Raw genomic sequence first — 18942 nt, 5'->3', positions numbered from 1 at the left:
CTCTATGGAAACCTGGTAATTGGTTCTAAAGGCACCAAAATGTCATCCAAAAATAGGAAACAGTGAGAATTAAAGAAAAATAAGTAGATAACTAATACAGATAAAGAAAATCCTTACATATAGAGATGAGCGAACTTACAGTAAATTCGATTCGTCACAAACTTCTCGGCTCGGCAGTTGATGACTTATCCTGCGTAAATTAGTTCAGCCTTCAGGTGCTCCGGTGGGCTGGAAAAGGTGGATACAGTCCTAGGAAAGAGTCTCTTAGGACTGTATCCACCTTTTCCAGCCCACGGGAGCACCTGAAAGTTGAACTAATTTATGCAGGAAAAGTCATCAACTGCCGAGCCGAGAAGTTCGTGACGAATCGAATTTACTGTAAGTTCGCTCATCTCTACATATAAAAGTAAGAAAGATCTGCTGGGAGCTGTAAATTACTGTCTATGTCAGTGTTTCCCAAGCAGGGAGCCTGCAGCTGTTGCAAAACTACAACTCCCAGCATGCTGGGAGTTGTAGTTTTGCAACAGCTGGGGGCACAATGCTTGGGAAACACTGGTCTATGTAGAGGAAAGGAGCTTCTTCAGGGTCCTGTACAGTACACACAGTGTCCTAAAAATTTTTACATGGAGCCGCCCTCACCTGGTGTCCAAAGGAGCAGCTAACCCTGGTACAGGTAAAGTGTACAGGACATATAATACCTCCCTGTACTGTAGGGGGCGCTACCAGACACCAGTCAGTGCATACGCTTCAGTAATACAGGGGTTTTACAAGCGAATGCCCATTCTGATTGGTCAGTTCTTCCAGCCATTGACACGTTTCACAGATCTGGACTGTCTGTACATTGTATGTTGAGTCAGGTTTCAACTTACAATGGTCCAGAAAAGACCATTGTATGTTGAGGCCATTGTAAGTTGAGGGATCACTGTATAACAAAAAGCTCACAAATGTATAGGTGGAGATTGACTACCATTAGAAAGTACAATTAAACATAAGGAAATCATACACTGATATTTTTATACTGTACACTTAGAAATGTTACTCTAATAGCTCCAGCTCCTTAGGAGCGAATTAGTACAGGCACGTGCTAGGTACAGCTGCCGTGGAGATTTCAGGAGCCTCCTTTGAAACTTCAGAGATACAAGCGTCAGCGGAGCAACAAAAACGTTACTATTTTCAGGTACTGGACCGCCAATTTGACCATGGGTGCAATTATGAAAAATAACTAACTTCACATGAGCACCATTGCATCACTTTTATTAGCTTTAGATTGTGCCATGTCATTACTTTATATTAGGAGCCAGTGCTACAGACTGCTCTATCCATGCTGTTAAAAATACCAAAACCGGAAAAACTTTCCAAGGTATTTAAATTTTCATGCGCTTTTTCAGCCGTAATCACTATTTGAAGCATATTCTTTTTCCATTTGAAAAAAACCTGTCATACTACATATTATCAGCCAACTTGGGAGGTTTCAAAATTAATAACCTGAATTTTAGTACCACTAAGATCTAAATTTCTGACGACATATCAGCCCTCCCCGGCCTTGGTCACAGCAGATCTGTATAGTAAGGCTAAGTACACACAATGGAATTTCACTCTGAAATTCTACTTGGAAATTCTGGTCCAGCAGAATCTTAGTGCTGGCAGTTCTGTCGATCAAAGAATGATCTTGCTCCTTTTTTTTCAGAAAAATTCACTAGGCATACATTGCCACCTAGGAGGAGGCCATTATATGCGTAGTCCAACCCAAACTGATTTAGTTGGTGCTAGCCACATTCGGAATCTCCGGCCAGAAATTCGGTTTGTGCTGTCGCTTCCTTTGAAGACGTCACAGAACCACAGGGCCCCCAGGAGGGCTGAAACATCGGCATAAATTTGGGTCTTTGTTTGTACTAAAATTGCATATATCTTCTAGGGATCGACCGATTATCGGTATGGCCGATATCGGCCGATAATCACGATTTTGGGCATTATCGGTATCGGCAATTACCTTGCCGATAATGCCCCGCGCCCGCTTTAAATCAATGCACTGCAGCGGTGTCGCGGGGGGATAAATAGCCGATAACTTATACCGGAATATCGGTATAAGTTATCGGCTATCGGCCCTAACCTCCACCGATTATCGGTATCGGCCCTAAAAAAATCGGTCGATCCCTAATATCTTCTAGAACGTACAAGTAGTTGTCACTCTTCATCCTACTAATAAAGGCTCTACCGGCATTGCATGCAAGTTTGTGTGCCATGATTGTCTTTAAAGGGATTAATCAGGGAAATTTAGCAAAGCCAGTGCAGAGGAAAAGTTGACCAGTTGCCCATAGCGACCAATCAGATCGCTGGTTTCAGTTTTCAGAGGCCTTTTAAAAAATAAGATGCAATCCAATTGGTTGCTATGGGAAACTGCTCCAATTCCTCTATTCAGGTTTTGAAAAAATCTCCCCCTATGGATCTCTCAATACAGTGACTATTTACCTTTTCCAATAACAACCAATTACTACAATTTTCAAATGTATTAAAAATACATTTTAAACTGTTCAAAATTGTTAATATTCTTTAATTACACATCTGCCATTAAAAAAAAACAAAATGACCATAGTAAAATTGAAATATTTTTCCTGTTACATGGTTCACAAATATGACCTTGGGCTTTGTTCACATTTGCATTGGAGCCTTTGGTTAAATGTGATCTGGGACAAAGAATAAGTATTTTTTATAATAAAATAACAGACTAACAGATAAGCCTTTTAGTCAATGGGGTGTGTAATCATAAGCTACTGTATCAACCATTCCACGATTTATAGTTTTCTATTCCAAAGATGAAACAGAAAACCGGAAAGGACAATACAGATATGAACAGAGCCTAAAGGGAAGAAATAGAAGATATTGTTGAATGAACAGAGTTACACATAACTGTAAAAACATGACGTGTGCAACACAGCGTAATCCTGGGAGGTTTCCATCTTCTCTGAAGAAACTGATTTAATAGACATTGACGGGAAAAAAGAATCAGTCTGCAGGATATCAGTTCAAAGATCTAAGATAATCATCTCATTTCTTTTTTTTCTTCTTGCCAGAGTCCAGCAGCTGCTGTTTTACTTCCTCGGGGAGGGCACCAAGCTTCTTCGTTTTAGCTTTCTTCACTTTTTCTTTAATTGCATTCACATCAATCTTGGTGGAAGCAGCAACTAAAATATACATACAATAAATGTGTTATTTGTATTCTCAGATTCAAGAACTGCAGCACACGTGTCTAGTTATAGGCAAAGCTGAACATTAGGCATCGTTACAGGTTTATCATTCTGGGATCAAATTGCAGCTGGAAACTGGTGGGAATTCACCATTTATTAGCAGGTTGAGCTATTACATATAAGATATCACATAAGGATGTACAGTTGTTATTAAAATGAACACATTAACACTTTCATGCAGCCTGAACCACAAGCCATCAGTGTGGTCCCCAATATTTAATAGAGGAAGAAAGGCCTTGGTAAGAGAAAAGACCAAGAACCCAATGGTCTCTGTGGCTGAGCTCCAAAGATTGTGTGTGCCGCTAGGATAGAACTTCCAGAAGGTAAACCATTAATGTTGCATTCCACCAATCTGGGCTTTAGGGACTAGAAAGCAGCCTCTCCTTAAAGGGGTACTCCGGCACTAAGACATCTTATCCCCTATCCAAAGGGGATGGAGCATTGTGACCTCACGGACTGCCCCCGTGTGACGTCACGCTCCGCCCCCTCAATGCAAGCCTATGGGAGGGGGCGTCACGCCCCCTCCCATAGGCTTGCATTGAGGGGGCGGGGGCGTGACGTCACTATGCTCTGTCCCAGTGATCACCAGTAATCAGACCCGGAGAGAACACGCTCGGGGGACTGATTCTAACGGGGTGCTGCGTGCAAGATCCCCAGCGGCGGGACCCCCGCGATCAGGCATCTTATCCCCTTATCCTTTGGATAGGGGATAAGATGTCTTAGCACTGGAGTACCCCTTTAATAAAAAGCACATGAAAGCCCGCCTTGCAGAAAAGCAACTAAAGGACTCTCAGACTGTGAGAAACTGGTCTAATAAAAGCAAAAATTAAGTTTCTGACCTCAATCTGAAGCAAACCAGGGACTGCTCATCATCTGCCCAATACCATTTCTACAACAAAGCATGGTATAGGCAGCAGCATGCTGTTGGGGTGTTTCAGCACCTGGGACAAGATGACTGCTCAGGTTTGAGGGAAAGCTAGATGGAGGCATTCTTAATGGGCTTAATATTCACCTTCCAAAAAGACAATGGGGGAAGTTTATCAAAACCAGTCCAGAGAAAAAGCTGCCGAGTTGCCCATAGCAACCAGATTGCTTTTTTTTTTATTTATTTTTTTAAAAGGCCTCTGAAAAATAAAAGAAGCGATCTGATTGGCTGCTATGGGCAACTCAGCAACTTCTCCTCTTCACAGATTATAATAAATCCCCCCCAATGACCCTAGGCACAAGGGCCCTTACTTGAACCCAATAGAGTGCTGAAAATGGCTTCCACTGAAGGTCCCCCATCCCACCTGACAGAGCGGATCTGCAGAGAAGAATGGCAGAAAATCCCTAATTCCAGGTATGTAAGCTTTGAGGCATCATACCCAGGAAGACTGGAGACTGTGATCATTGTCAAAGGTGCTTCAACTAAGTACTGAGAAAAGATCTGAATACTTAAAGGAGTACTCCAGGATAAGAAAACTTATCCCCTATCCTAAGGATAGGGGATGAGTTTCAGATCGCGGGGGGTCCGACCGCTGGGGCCCCTCGTGATCTCCTGTGCAGGGCTCTCGGCTCTTTGCCGAAATAGCTCATTTCGACCACCGTATGATGCGGTGTCCGACACGCCCCCTCAAATTTCTATGGCAGAGGCGGAGGCTGCTGATTGCAGTGCTCCGGCTCTCCCATAGAGATGTATTGAGGAGGCGTGTCGGCTGCCACGTCATGCGGTGGTCGGACACAGCCCCTGGCCACTGACTGTCGGGGCCCCGTACGGGAGATCGCGGGGTGTCCCAGCGGTCGGACCCCCTGCGATCTGAAACTTATCCCCTATCCTTAGGATAGGGGATAAGTTTTCTTATCCCAGAGTACTCCTTTAAGTCAATGCAATATTTTCGTTTTTCCTTTTCAATCAATTAGCAAAGCTTTCTAACATTCTGTTTTCACTTTGTCATAGGGTATTGAGGGCAGAATAATGGGGAAAACTTGATTTATTTTAGCACAAGGCCGCAACATCGCAAGATGTGAAAAAAGTCTGAAGACTTTCAGAATGCATTGTAAATATGAAAGTGGAAGCTAAAACTGGTAATTTGGCCAGCAGCAACCACATGTCTATGGACAGCTTTACTTTCAGTCCGTCACACCAGAGGACAAGTGTCTGCAGTATAATCAGTCACTGTGCAGAAAACAGTTAAACCAGCATTCCTGTGAGGTCACTGGGAAAGCAACAAGCTAAGAAGTTGGTGTTTTCAATCTATTCTAAAAAGGTTCACATTATGAGGTCAAAACATCTCTTACATCTAATATATACTACATAATGTGGAGAGTATTTTATTGGTGAAATTAACCCCGCCATTCATAAAAAGTCATTGCTATAGACTTTCTGACCTTAAGTCAGACAGCACATGGTATACTCCCAGCATAATAAATGGACACCACATAAGAGCTATTACCTTTCTTTGGCTCCACAGGTTTCTCCTCAGGGGGGATAAATGCTTTGTTTCTTTCTTCTTGCCTCTTTGAAACGGCTTCAGCTTGTTTAGTCTGGAAAGGAAATAGAACAAAATGAAAAGCATGAGCAAAATAACGGTATAGCTTGAAGGCACCGCATCCAATGTTGTCAGTGACAAATACCTTTATGTCTTCTAGTTTCTTTTTCCTCTTCTGGCTCTTTTTCAGGAAGTATTCACCACTTTCAATTTCCTTGTCAATCTGTAAACAAATTAATATCATTACTACATTTCCAGATATGTGCTGCCATGTCCCTGCTCTGCTGGGGGGCAGCAGTCTGCGACCACATCACTAGCGGGAGTGAGGTTGTGATGATCCAAGTTTTCTCTTGTGGAACTCTCCCACCTATCAGACATAAATGACATCTGCTATGGAAATGCCATCAATAGTCTTTACTAAGAAACCCCCTTCAGGCTTCATATACACACATTTGGGTTGGCAATACAGAGTGCAAAACAGATCTGTAGTACAAAACCTACTAATGAGTACGGTTGTGTGTCACAGAATCACTTGTCAAGTGGAAACACCGACTTTTACTTCAATATACAACATGTGATTGATTTATCACAAGTCAGATAAATAGAAACATAGAATGTGACGGTAGATTAGAACCATTTGGCCCATCTAATCTGCACAGTATTCTGAATATTATCAATAGTACCTTGACTGTTCTTATGAAGGATAGCCTTAAAGGGGTATTCCAGAAAAAAAAAAAAAAAAAAAAAAAGATATATATTAACCCCTTAACGACGCAGGACGTATATTTACGTCCTGCGCCGGCTCCCGCGATATGAAGCGGGATCGCGCCGCGATCCCGCATCATATCGCGTCGGTCCCGGCGGTAATCAACGGCAGGGACCCGCGGCTAATACCACACATCGCCGATCGCGGCGATGTGCGGTATTAACCCTTTAGAAGCGGCGGTCAAAGCTGACCGCCGCTTCTAAAGTGAAAGTGAAAGTGACCCGGCTGCTCAGTCGGGCTGTTCGGGACCGCCGCGGTGAAATCGCGGCGTCCCGAACAGCTGATCGGACACCGGGAGGGCTCTTACCTGCCTCCCCGGTGTCCGATCGACGAATGACTGCTCCGTGCCTGAGATCCAGGCAGGAGCAGTCAAGCGCCGATAATGCTGATCACAGGCGTGTTAATGCACGCCAGTGATCAGCATTAGAGATCAGTGTGTGCAGTGTTATAGGTCCCTATGGGACCTATAACACTGCAAAAAAAATGTAAAAAAAAAGTGTTAATAAAGGTCATTTAACCCCTTCCCTAATAAAAGTTTGAATCACCCCCCTTTTCCCATAAAAAAAATAAAACAGTGTAAAAAAAATAAAAAATAAACATATGTGGTATCGCCGCGTGCGTAAATGTCCGAACTATAAAAATATATCATTAATTAAGCCGTACGGTCAATGGCGTACGCGCAAAAAAATTCCAAAGTCCAAAAAAGCGTATTTTGGTCACTTTTTATATCATTAAAAAATGAATAAAAAGTGATCAAAAAGTCCGATCAAAACAAAAATCATACCGATAAAAACTTCAGATCACGGCGCAAAAAATGAGTCCTCATACCACCCCATACGTGGAAAAATAAAAAAGTTATAGGGGTCAGAAGATGACATTTTTAAACGTATAAATTTTCCTGCATGTAGTTATGATTTTTTCCAGAAGTGCGACAAAATCAAACCTATATAAGTAGGGTATCATTTTAACCGTATGGACCTACAGAATAATGATAAGGTGTAATTTTTACCGAAATATGCACTGCGTAGAAACGAAAGCCCCCAAAAGTTACAAAATGGCGTTTTTTTTTCGATTTTGTCGCACAATGATTTTTTTTTCCGTTTCGCCGTGCATTTTTGGGTAAAATGACTAATGTCACTGCAAAGTAGAATTGGCGACGCAAAAAATAAGCCATAATATGGATTTTTAGGTGGAAAATTGAAAGGGTTATGATTTTTAAAAGGTAAGGAGGAAAAAACGAAAGTGCAAAAACGGAAAAACCCTGAGTCCTTAAGGGGTTAACTGGCTCCAGAAAGTTAAACGGATTTGTAAATTACTTCTATTAAAAAATCTTAATCCTTTCAGTACTTATGAGCTTCTGAAGTTAAGGTTGTTCTTTTCTGTCTAAGTGCTCTCTGATGACACCTGTCTCGGGAAACGCCCAGTTTAGAAGAGGTTTGCTATGGGGATTTGCTTCTAAACTGGGCGTTTCCCGAGACAGGTGTCATCAGAGAGCACTTAGACAGAAAAGAACAACCTTAACTTCAGAAGCTCATAAGTACTGAAAGGATTAAGATTTTTTAATAGAAGTAATTTACAAATCTGTTTAACTTTCTGGAGCCAGTTGAGAGATATCTCTCTCTCTCTCTATAATATATATATATATATCTATGGATAGCTTAAAGGAGTACTCCAGGATTGGGGGGGGGGGGGGGGTTCCGAAACCTTCCCATCTTGGCCGTTATAAAAAAAAAAAAAACATCTACTTGCCTCGTGCCACGCACCTCTTCCTGGTTGCCGGTTTGCTTCTGAATGATTGGCTTGGCAGCAATGTGATGTATTGAGCCCCAGCAAGACCGGTGGCTGAGGCTCAATTTGACACACTTCCGCTCAGCCAATCACTAGGCGAAGCAGGAGTGCACTTGGGACCAGCAGGAGATAAGTAGGTGTTTATAACAGGCAGAATAAGAAGTCCCTGACCCCCCCCCCCCATCCCGGAGTACTCCTTTAAGCTCCTTTACTGTATTTGCAGCTACCACTTCTACAAGAAAAATTCTGCCGAAATTAACTGTACATTCACTTCAACGGGATTTCATTGTCTCATTCACACAGCGGAATTTTTGCGGCATTCTGCTACAGAAATTCCACTTTCCGTAAAAATATAAGAATGCATAAATTCTGACGGAATTATGCTTGGCAAGCTTTGCTGAAGGAATTTTTGCATAATTGTGGAGATTCCACTGTGTGAACATTGCCTGAGACTTCCTCCCTGAGGTCCTTTTCCATCATTTTCTTTTGTAAAAACTGAACAGAAGTATTCAATGTGGCAGACAGCTAGCCCTTTATCCTCTTTTACATACCTTTCTTCCTTTGTTTTCATTTTCTTTTCCAATTACCTACAGTCATTCTATATGCAGTATCTGAGATTACTTTTAAGATTTTACATTTTACAACTACTAAAATATTCCCCAGCTACCTATGGTCAGTGTGCTATACCTTGCTATCTTGCTGTGGTGGTGGGAATGGTGTATATTCTTTCTTTATTCGTTTTTTCTTCGGTTCTTTCCTCTTGCTCACATTCTTGTGCTTAAACTTTGGCAGAAATCGATCCCAGCTTTTTGACCTCAATTCGGGGTCTTTAGCCAACTCCCTTTTGATCATTAAAGCCTGAAGACAGAACACAGAATAATCTTCACTAAACTGGAACCAATGCAAGTTTGAAAATCACGTACTGTTCCTGTGCATATTGATAAATAGCAATTCAGACATGTAGAATATTCTTTTAGAACACACAACAGCTGTGACGATTAACAATTTCTAGCTAGTATTTCTATAATTCAATATTTCTGTAGTTCAATATCTCAGAAACAAACTAACAGTTTATCTACTAAAGAAGACACTAAACCTAAAGGCCTCTTGTCTTGATTTGCAATGCAGTAAACACATCCACTGCTTCCAGTTATCAGTCACTGCAGGACGGGAAGAGGATGACTACCACTCTACAATGAATGTCAGGCTGACCAGAAAAATGGGTTCCCATGAGCACTACTTCTATTTTATATATATCTCCAGTTCTGAATACTTCCAGAAACATTTTCATATAGTCTATTAGTGTGGCATCCCTTCTATCATTATAGCTTACAATAAACTAGAGAAGCCCAAGGTAGATTTACCTTAATGTTGTAAATAGGATGAATGTTCTTCATTGTGTCCAGAACGACTTTTCTAACCTGCAATAAGTATATATTAAATGCAGGAATAAAAATAAATGGGGCAATAAAAGCAGATCAAGATTTAAAGAAATATTTTGACTTTTTTTTTATGTTGCTGGCAATATTGTAAAAATGACAAGTTATATTTACCTCCCTCAGGCCCCTGCAACTCTCTTACCAGGGGTTTTACAGTCCCCTGCTGCTCATTGCTTCTCCCTGCAGGACCTGACTCCTCAGTCAAGCACTGGCTGCAGCAGTTTCCAATCTTATCAAGTGACTGGCCAAGTGGCCAAGGAGAAGCGATGAGCAGTAGGAGACTGGAAGTCCCTGGTATAAGAGCTGCAGGGAACCGAGGCATAAGTAGAACATATATTACAACATTATAACCCTTTTCAAGGGGTATCATATGAATCATTTTTATACCAGTAGTACCTACAGTGTTTCTTTTTGTTTCCAAAGAAAATGTATTCTCACTTTCCAATGTAACTTAAAGGGGTAATCCAGGAAAAAACTTTTTTATATATCAACTAGCTCCAGAAAGTTAAACAGATTTGTAAATTACTTCTATTAAAAAATCTTAATCCTTTTAGTACTTAAGAGCTGCTGAAGTTGAGTTGTTCTTTTCTGTCTAAGTGCTCTCTGAGGACACGTGTCTCGGGAACCGCCCAGTTTAGAAGAGGTTTACTATGGGGATTTGCTTCTAAACTGGGCGGTTCCCAAGACACGTGTCCTCAGAGAGCACTTAGACAGAAAAGAACAACCTTAACTTCAGAAGCTCATAAGTACTGAAAAGGATTAAGTTTTTTTAAGTAATTTACAAATTTGTTTAACTTTCTGGAGCCAGTTGATATATAAAAAAAAAAGTTTTTTCCTGGAATACCCCTTTAACAGTCCTAACAAGCAGAGAGGGAGGGGTCCTCTCAGCCATGCTATTGCAGAAGCTCTGTACTGTAAATACCAGGTAGCACCAAATTAAGTAAAGGCCCAAACTTTTCACCAGGTGCAAAATTAGCTAATTTGGCACTACTATTAAAATAAATATTCTCATTATTTTTAGAACTGTTAATAAAGTCACAAGATTGGCTTCATCCATAATTGTACAGAAAAAAAAAAATCTATGTGTAGGTAATGCATTCAGTTTCATGCACAGCAGATGTAACACCTGTGAATTTGTTATTTATGATTATAAATAAGGCAACAGTCTTTATTAAATATAAAACAGAAAAAAAAAAAATTTGTGAAAATAAAGGTTTTATTGTTTACCTCCTTAAGGCCGCCAAAGGGCCCCAGAGCAGATACAGTATTCCCTTGGACCATGATGTAACAGTTTGTAAGCAGCTCCAGAGCCTGAGGGATGACAATGTGGAAGAAATAAAGCTGTCTCCCAACACATATCCAGACATGGCTTTTACATATGTACAATATGAACATACCTTTAGAGTTGATCCCTTGGGTCCCAGAAGCCGCTGTCTCCTCTTAATAAATCTCTCCCTGTTCCGAACCATTGATCCAATCTTTATTATATCACAGGCCATGTCATCTTGGAGGATTCTCACAGCCTGAGGAAAGGCAAACAGTAGTGATCACGTCTTGTTACCATTCTTGTAATGACAATAGATATCTATCTACATCAAAAGCACAAGACAGATCACTGCTATAAAGAACAGACTCCACTCATAGCTGTAAAGGAGTACTCCGGGATGGGAAAATAGCCCGTCATACTGCCGGCAGTAAAAAAATAAAGAGGTACATACCTTTCCTGACTTCGCTGCGGCCGGATGAGTGCAGTATGACTCGCCGAACACCAGGAAAAGGATCGCGGCGGAGGCTGGAGCAGGTTACCGGAGGCACAGGGGGGGTGGTCAAATACCAGTTTTATTATATGCAAACCCATTAGACATCTAGCGGTACAGTTACTGAGTGAATGAAGCTTCAGTCTGAAGCCACCTAAAAATCTATAGTAAGGAACCGCATATGTACCATTTGTACTATTGGCTATAGTCTAAAAAGAAACCATCATGGATGTTTAAAAGGAGTTCTCTTATGAAGCATTCATGGTATGTCCATTTTATATGCCATACTTTAATAGGTCTTAGAGCCACAGACCTCTTAGAGGTTAGGCCTCTTTCATACCTATTTAGGTAAGTATTTTTAGCCAAAACCTGGAGTGGAACAGACAGATAAACTATAATGGAAATAGTTGATACAAGATTTGGTTAAAAGTACTGACCAACATATTACATGTGAAAGAGGCCTTACAGTTAGGTTCAAGTCAAAATAACATTAACCTTGCCTAGAAGAAATAATGGATATACTTTTTTAATGGAAATTTTTGGGGCAGATCATTTTACAATAGGCCTCTTTTAGTGGTTGCGAACCGATAATTTCTTAAAACAGTTTTTATGCATGAGGCGTAATACGTTCCTACCTACTAGAGGCACATAGAAGGAAATAGTAAAGGCATATTACCATATACCGTATTTTTCGCCCTATAGGACGCACCGGCGTATAAGACGCACCCAATTTATAGATGCAAAATCTAAAAAAATAAAGATTTTGAACCCAATAGTGGTCACCAACCTGCAGACCTCCAGATGTTGCAAAACTACAACTCCCAGCATGCCCGGACAGTCGTTGGCTGTCCGGGCTTGCTGGGAGTTGTAGTTTTGCAACATCTGGAGGTCCGCAGATTGAATACCACTGCATAGGAGGTAATATTCACGTGTCCCAGCCGCTCCGGACCCGTCACCACTGCCCTGGATGTCGCTCCATCGCTGTCGCCGTGTCCCCGTCACTCCGGAACGTCTCTGCTGCCGGCCGGGTATCCTCGCTCTCCGTCGCCGCCATCACGTAGTTACGCACGCCGACGCACGTACGCGACGACGTGATGACGAGGAAGGAGAGCGCCGGCCATACAGGGGATCCCTGAACGGAGAAGACACCGAGGAGGCAGGTAAGGTCCCTCCTGGTGTCCTGTAAGCACTAACCCGGCTATTCAGTCGGGCTGTTCGGGACCGCCGCGGTGAAATCGCGGCGGTCCCGAACAGTCCGACTGAACAGCCGGGTTAGTGTTACTTTTCCTTCAGACGCGGCGGTCAGCTTTGATCACCACTTTTGAAGGGTTAATACAGGGCATCACCGCGATCGGTGATGTTCTGTATTAGCCGCGGGTCCCGGCCGTTGATGGCCGCATGGACCGCCGCGATAGGTGTGTATTCGCCTTATAAGACGCACCTACTTTTTGGGGAAGAAAAAGTGCGTTTTATACGGCGAAAAATACGGTAATGAATGGCTTTAGTAGACCCGAACGCATTCAATGTATTTACTATTCGAAAAGCTGAACTGCCAGCAACCTGCTGAATACTAAGGCAGCTTATTTCCAAAAGACGCATCTACAATACTATTTCAGTATTTCTTAAATATCAGGCTCTCACTCGGAAGGTGGTGGAGGCATAGTTCCAGCATGACAACTTCTTTATGGAATTGTCATTCTGGGACTATACCTCCACCACCTTCCAAGTGAGAGCCTGATGTTTAATAATTACTGATATAGTATTGTACATGCATACGAATCATTCATACGTGAATGAAAATAAAAAGCAGGCATAAAGAAATGGCTCACCTGTTCAAAGGGCACACTTCTGGCTAGTAACTTAATCAAGTCTCTTGCTCGTACGATAACATAAGGATCATAAGTCTTTTTGGTAGTGATAACAGTCATGCTGCCTTCAATTAAATCCAATTCCGCTTTCACAAACTGAAAAACAAAGAAGATTCTCAGATTAAATAATGAATGTGAACGTCTGGTGGCAATAAATCAGCAGAATGTAAACCACCAAGTATGTGGGATTAAAAATCCCTTGTTCACTGTACTATAATTACTATGGTTCCTTCTACACTCCGCACTCAATACCCCAAAATGACAACGTTTGAATGTTAAAATTTTTTGCACATTAAAAATGAAAAACTTACATTGTTTATTGATATAAATATTTATATCTTTGAGATGTTTCTACACTGACTGAATTCACCCCCTCAATGCAAGTCTATGGGAGGGGGCGTGACAGCCGTCACGCCCCCTCCCATAGACTTGCATTGAGGGGGTGGGGGTGATGTCATGAGGGGGCGGGGCTATGACATCACGAGCTGCTGGCTCCAGCGTTTGGAACTGTTTGTTCCAAACGTTGAGCAGCGGAGTACCCCTTTAAGAATAGCTATCAATGCATAGAATAGTAAAAACCAAGCCATGATAGGAAAGAACAACCTGTTGAGCTCATATACATGGCTGTGTATCTGGAGAAAAGTACAAAAACTAATTTTGCTGTATTGTCCCCCAAGAACACAGTGGCCTTTATGATTCTTAATTGGCAGAAGTGTGGAACAACCGGGACTCTTCCTAGAGCTAGCCATCCCCCCCATGACTAAGTACGGTAACCGGTGGAGAATGGCTTTGGTAAGAGAGGTGACTGAGAACAACCAATGGTCACTCTGGCTAAGCTTTAAAGATTCTGTGGAGATGGAAGCAACTTCCAGAAAGTAACGCCACAAAGAAGCCTCTCTTCAGTTACTAACATTTTTGGCCTTAATTTTAGAGGTATGTTCACACTTTGAGCGCGACTGTGTGGACCTGAGCCGTCACCATTGAAGGCAATACAGTCTGCAAAAAAATTAAAAATTCTTTCGGTGTGTGAATTTCCGCGGCAGAATTTTCTGCCGCTGAAATACAGCAAGATGAATGGGTCAGTGAAAGAACATTTTACGTCAATGCCAGATGAGAGCAGCGGAATCTCCAAGCTGAATTCCTGATCGTAATTTCATAAGTAGGAGATTTCTTAAGAGTCATGTCTACTGCACATAGCTTTGCACAGGAACAAGCCTTTGAAGCGATAGTATCACTTTTTGAAAATTTTTGACAAGGACGCTTGTCCAGACATGTCAGTCTGGATTAGATAGCACTGGGTCTCACTCTTGAGACCTGTTGTGATCTCCAGTTACAATCCTGTGGAATGCAGCAAAGCTGCTCCATCCGACCCTTTTCACTCCATAGACATATGCGGTGAAAGGGTCAGATTTGAGGTGACAGCTAGGAAGTAGGCTAGCATGGCTGTAAATCTAAACTTTTGACGTGTCTGGAAAACCAGATTTAGCACCACCACCACTGTAGTAGTAATATACTACATTTTAGCTTACTACGCTCTCTGCTATTTTTTTTCCGTTGGAGTCCTTGTCCGTACCTTTTGGGAAACCGGAGACCCGGCGCACAGACTTTACATGAGGCAGACGCCGGCTCGCTGACTTCATCTGCCGTACTTGCACACTGCCCTATGTGCCAGCCAGCGCAACAAGAACCACATACTGCAGCACAAGAAGAACTACACACCGCAACCAGCACGGCGGACCCAGCAAGATACCCCTACTTCGCCACATCCAGGTCTGCATACTCCGCCACATCCAGGTCCGCTCTCACTGCAAGAACCAGGGAGGACTCGCTTAAATGGCTTAGGGTGAGCGGTAAAGATGAGCGAACTTACAGTAAATTCGATTCGTCACGAACTTCTCAGCTCGGCGGTTGCCGACTTTTCCTGCATAAATTAGTTCAGCTTTCCGGTGCTCCGGTGGGCTGGAAAAGGTGGATACAGTCCAAAGAAAGAGTCTCCTAGGACTGTATCCACCTTTTCCAGCCCACTGGAGCAGCTGAAAGCTGAACTAATTTATGCAGGAAAAGTCAGCAACCGCCGAGCCGAGAAGTTCGTGATGAATCAAATTTACTGGAAGTTCGCTCATCTCTAGTGAGCGGTACCATGTACCAGTATCTATTACAGGATCATCTCTTATTTCATTTGCGCATTACTGATGAACATTGTTAACAATCGCCACAATCTTCGCTTACATACCATATGTTTATTCCATGAGTTACATGATTCCGCATTACGCACAGGACTAATCTTCCCCCCCCCCCCCCCTTCATATTGGAACATTATTATCAGCATTGTTTTTACTGCAGTTGAGTGGTGGCCCCCCTTTTTTTTCAGCTTTTTAAGGTTTAATATATATTTTATGCTGCTATCCTTATTTATTTATTTATATTATAATTATTATATATTTTTTTTTGCATCATTTGTACATTTATCTTACCATAACCCCCACAAGGGCCCTGTGGGTGGACTGTGTATATGCATTTGACTACTTTTATTTAATACAATAAATTAATTGATTTTTAACTCATCTTTATCCATATATTTTTAGACTTTGAGCTCCAAATTCCTTTCTAGTATCTGGAAAATATGTCAAAAGTTATGCAAATTACAATGACGCTTCAAAGGTTAGGGTTGTGATGCCGAACATACACAAAGTCAGGGGTGTGGAAATTTAATAAAAAACTACTCATCCATGGGACTAAAATTGAGCAAAATCTACTTGTCCCTCATGACGATCCACTTGTCCGATCCAATTTTCACTTTTACACTCTCGTTTTTTCCTCTTCTCCCTATAATAGCCATAACTAAAGGAGATAAAGATAAGCGAAGTTACAGTGATTCCTTTCGTCACGAACTTCTCGGCCCGGCGGTTGCTGCCTTAAGCCTGCATAAATGAGTTCAGCTTTCAGGTGCTCCGGTGGGCTGGAAAAGGTGGATACAGTCCTAGGAGAGAGTCTCCAGCCCACCGGAGCACCTGAAAGCTGAACTCATTTATGCAGGCTAAAGTCAGCAACCGCCGAGCAGAGAAGTTCGTGACAAATCGAATCACCGTAACTTCGCTAATCTCTAGTAACTAATTTCTATAAGTATACCTTTTCATTTTTCCATAACATATGCGCCAATACAAAAAATATATTAATATTGGTGAAGTGAAATTGAAATAGTAAAAGATAATTTAGAAAATGTGGGCGTTCAACCTCACTAGCCCACCAGGGAGCATTCACATGTCCCTTTAGACGCTGCTGTCAGCTTTGACAGTGACGATCTAAAGGGTTAATAGCCCGCCGCGGCGATCCGGATCTCCACACGCTGGCTATTAGCGGCGGCCCCAGCTACTGAAATCAGTATGGAGTACGGAGCGGGCAGAAGTCAGGAGCCTACTCCATACACCCCTCTGAGTGCCGCCGTGCTTGCCTGAAGCAGGGCTAAGGACCTGAAAATTCACCTGCTCAGCACCCGGAATTGCATGTCACGGGCGTCAGGAGATAGGAATTCCAAATCCCTGACAAAGTACATAGGTGAGTGACAGAATAAGGCAGAATTCAGGTGCCACTTAGTCAAATCTGTAAGCAGCAGACCCACATCATTTTATCCATTTAGTTGCCTTCTTTCATTTCTCTGGTAATAGCAGTCAGGCCACACACCTACCACCAAGTGTATTTCAGGAGACACTTACATGCTCATTTAGTGCCTTCTGGACGAGGGGCCAACACTCTTTGAGGTAAGCTTCCCTATACTTGGGGAATAGAGTGGCAAAGCTGCTCTCCTCAAGCAGCCCTCTTGGATTATCTTCTTTAGTGAAAGGCTCCTCTTTCCAGCCATCAGGAACTGTGAGTAGTTCAGATTCATCCACAACTGCAGGAAAATAAAAAGGAAATACATTTTATTGTCTCATACATGGCCTATTACTACAATGTGTAATAAAACAGGTTCGCTATAGACCTAAAAATTGGTGCGGCAGCCAACAGTAACACTATCAACCGATTACTGATGCAGAGTGAGGGTCAGCAGTCCGGACAGCGTCCTACATGTACAGAAACCTGTGCCCGCTGATGCAGCTGTAGGGCAGAATTGCGTGTGACCCTCCCAGAATGCCATAAAGGAGACAAAGGTGCTAAATGACAGGGGCATGTGCCAGGCACATTGGTATCGCACATTATAATAACGTCAGCAGAGAGCAGTGTGTTCGTGATGTCATCAGAGAGGATTTCAAAAAGAAAAGAATTTCCTCTGTAGTATTCAGCAGCTAATAAATACAGGAAGGATTAAGATTTTTTAATAGAAGTAATTTACAAATGTTTAACTTTCTAGCACCAGTTGATTTAAAAAAGAAAAGAAAAAAAATTGTTTTTCCAGCGGAGTACCCCTTTAATAAGTGTTTGATGCGGAAATTGTTGCGTTTCAGCTTTAAAAATCATGTGGTTATTGCCTGCGTACACATGCCCTAAGGTTATGTTCACACATGGCATATACATGCTGTGGATTGCACTTTTTCCACTTGGGAACAGCAGAAATTCCACAGTACCGATCATTTTACCTGCTCTGTGTGTGAACATACCCTAAAGCTGTGGTCTCCAAACGTTGGTCCACCAGCTGTTGCAAAACTACTACTCCCAGCATGCCCGGACAGCCTACGGCTGTCCGGGCATGCTGGAAGTAGTAGTTTAGCAACAGCTGGAGGTCCACCACCATCTTAAAGTGTGTGCTAGTAACATTAGGCCCCCACCAACCACAGGACCCTGTACCCAGTGCCACCAACATGCAGGTCCCTACCATAAAGTGATTCTCATCCCGGAGGGGAACAGACAGGGAGATAAGGAGCAATAGTAGGATGCACTGGCAGCACGTGATCAGGAGATGCTACAGTAACACCCGTGTATTCACATGGCCACAAAGCAATGTCACGTGTCCCCCTGCGGTACCGCATTCACATGCAGGACTGTCACACTCACCAGGATGCGTTTCCCGTGGCCGCTTCTTGCCACTACCTGGCAGCGGGTTACTAGGCTCCTCCGCCATTCTGCCGTGCGCCGGCTACAACATGTGACCTAAACACAGCACGTGTGCAACGCTCAAAGTCGTCCGTCAGGAAACAGAGACTGACAATGAGTTCCGGGTTCCCTTAGGAACTCAGATGCAATTTTTTGTCAATGGTGCAGTGTGACATCATGGCCTATAATAAAAGCAAGCCTTTGTAGTCAGGCTAGCTGTTATTTCTGGTACAATAAATGCCAGGTGTTATTCACAGGGTACACAAGCATGTTCCCGCTCCACTTCGTAGCACTGCATTGTCTGCAGAGGATTTTTACACTTATTTTTGCATTTATTTTTTTGCTTTTTTGATTTTTGCTCCAGGAGACATAGGGGGAGATTTATCAGAACCTGTGTAGAGGAAAAGTTGACCAGTTGCCCATAACAACCAATCAGATTGCTTCTTTTATGTTCAAAAAGGCTTCTGAAACGTAAGATGTCACAATCTGATGTCAGATGTCACAGTTGCTATGGGCAACTGGTCAGTTTTTCCTCTGCACAGCTTGTGATAAATCTCCCCCATAATTCTTACTTTTACATCCA

General features: G+C 42.5%; 1 protein-coding gene across 1 annotated transcript; it reads right to left on the bottom strand.

Annotated features, from left to right (window-relative positions):
* Positions 1-532: 532 nt before the first annotated feature.
* KRR1 (KRR1 small subunit processome component homolog) lies at positions 533-18475 on the bottom strand. The gene is made up of 10 exons (XM_056574089.1): positions 18321-18475; positions 17045-17223; positions 13293-13427; positions 11104-11229; positions 10934-11017; positions 9632-9688; positions 8955-9125; positions 5859-5936; positions 5678-5768; positions 533-3182 (listed from the first exon to the last, which is right to left on the bottom strand). Exons 1-10 carry the CDS (start codon positions 18385-18387, stop codon positions 3046-3048), a joined length of 1125 nt encoding a protein of 374 aa, XP_056430064.1. The 5' UTR covers positions 18388-18475; the 3' UTR covers positions 533-3045.
* Between the last annotated feature and the right edge of the window lie 467 nt (positions 18476-18942).

Source organism: Hyla sarda, chromosome 4 (genome assembly GCF_029499605.1).
Source record: "Hyla sarda isolate aHylSar1 chromosome 4, aHylSar1.hap1, whole genome shotgun sequence".
Classification (NCBI taxonomy): domain Eukaryota; kingdom Metazoa; phylum Chordata; class Amphibia; order Anura; family Hylidae; genus Hyla; species Hyla sarda.
Note: the sequence above shows the minus strand (reverse complement) of the source record. Positions and strands in the feature narration are given on the sequence as shown.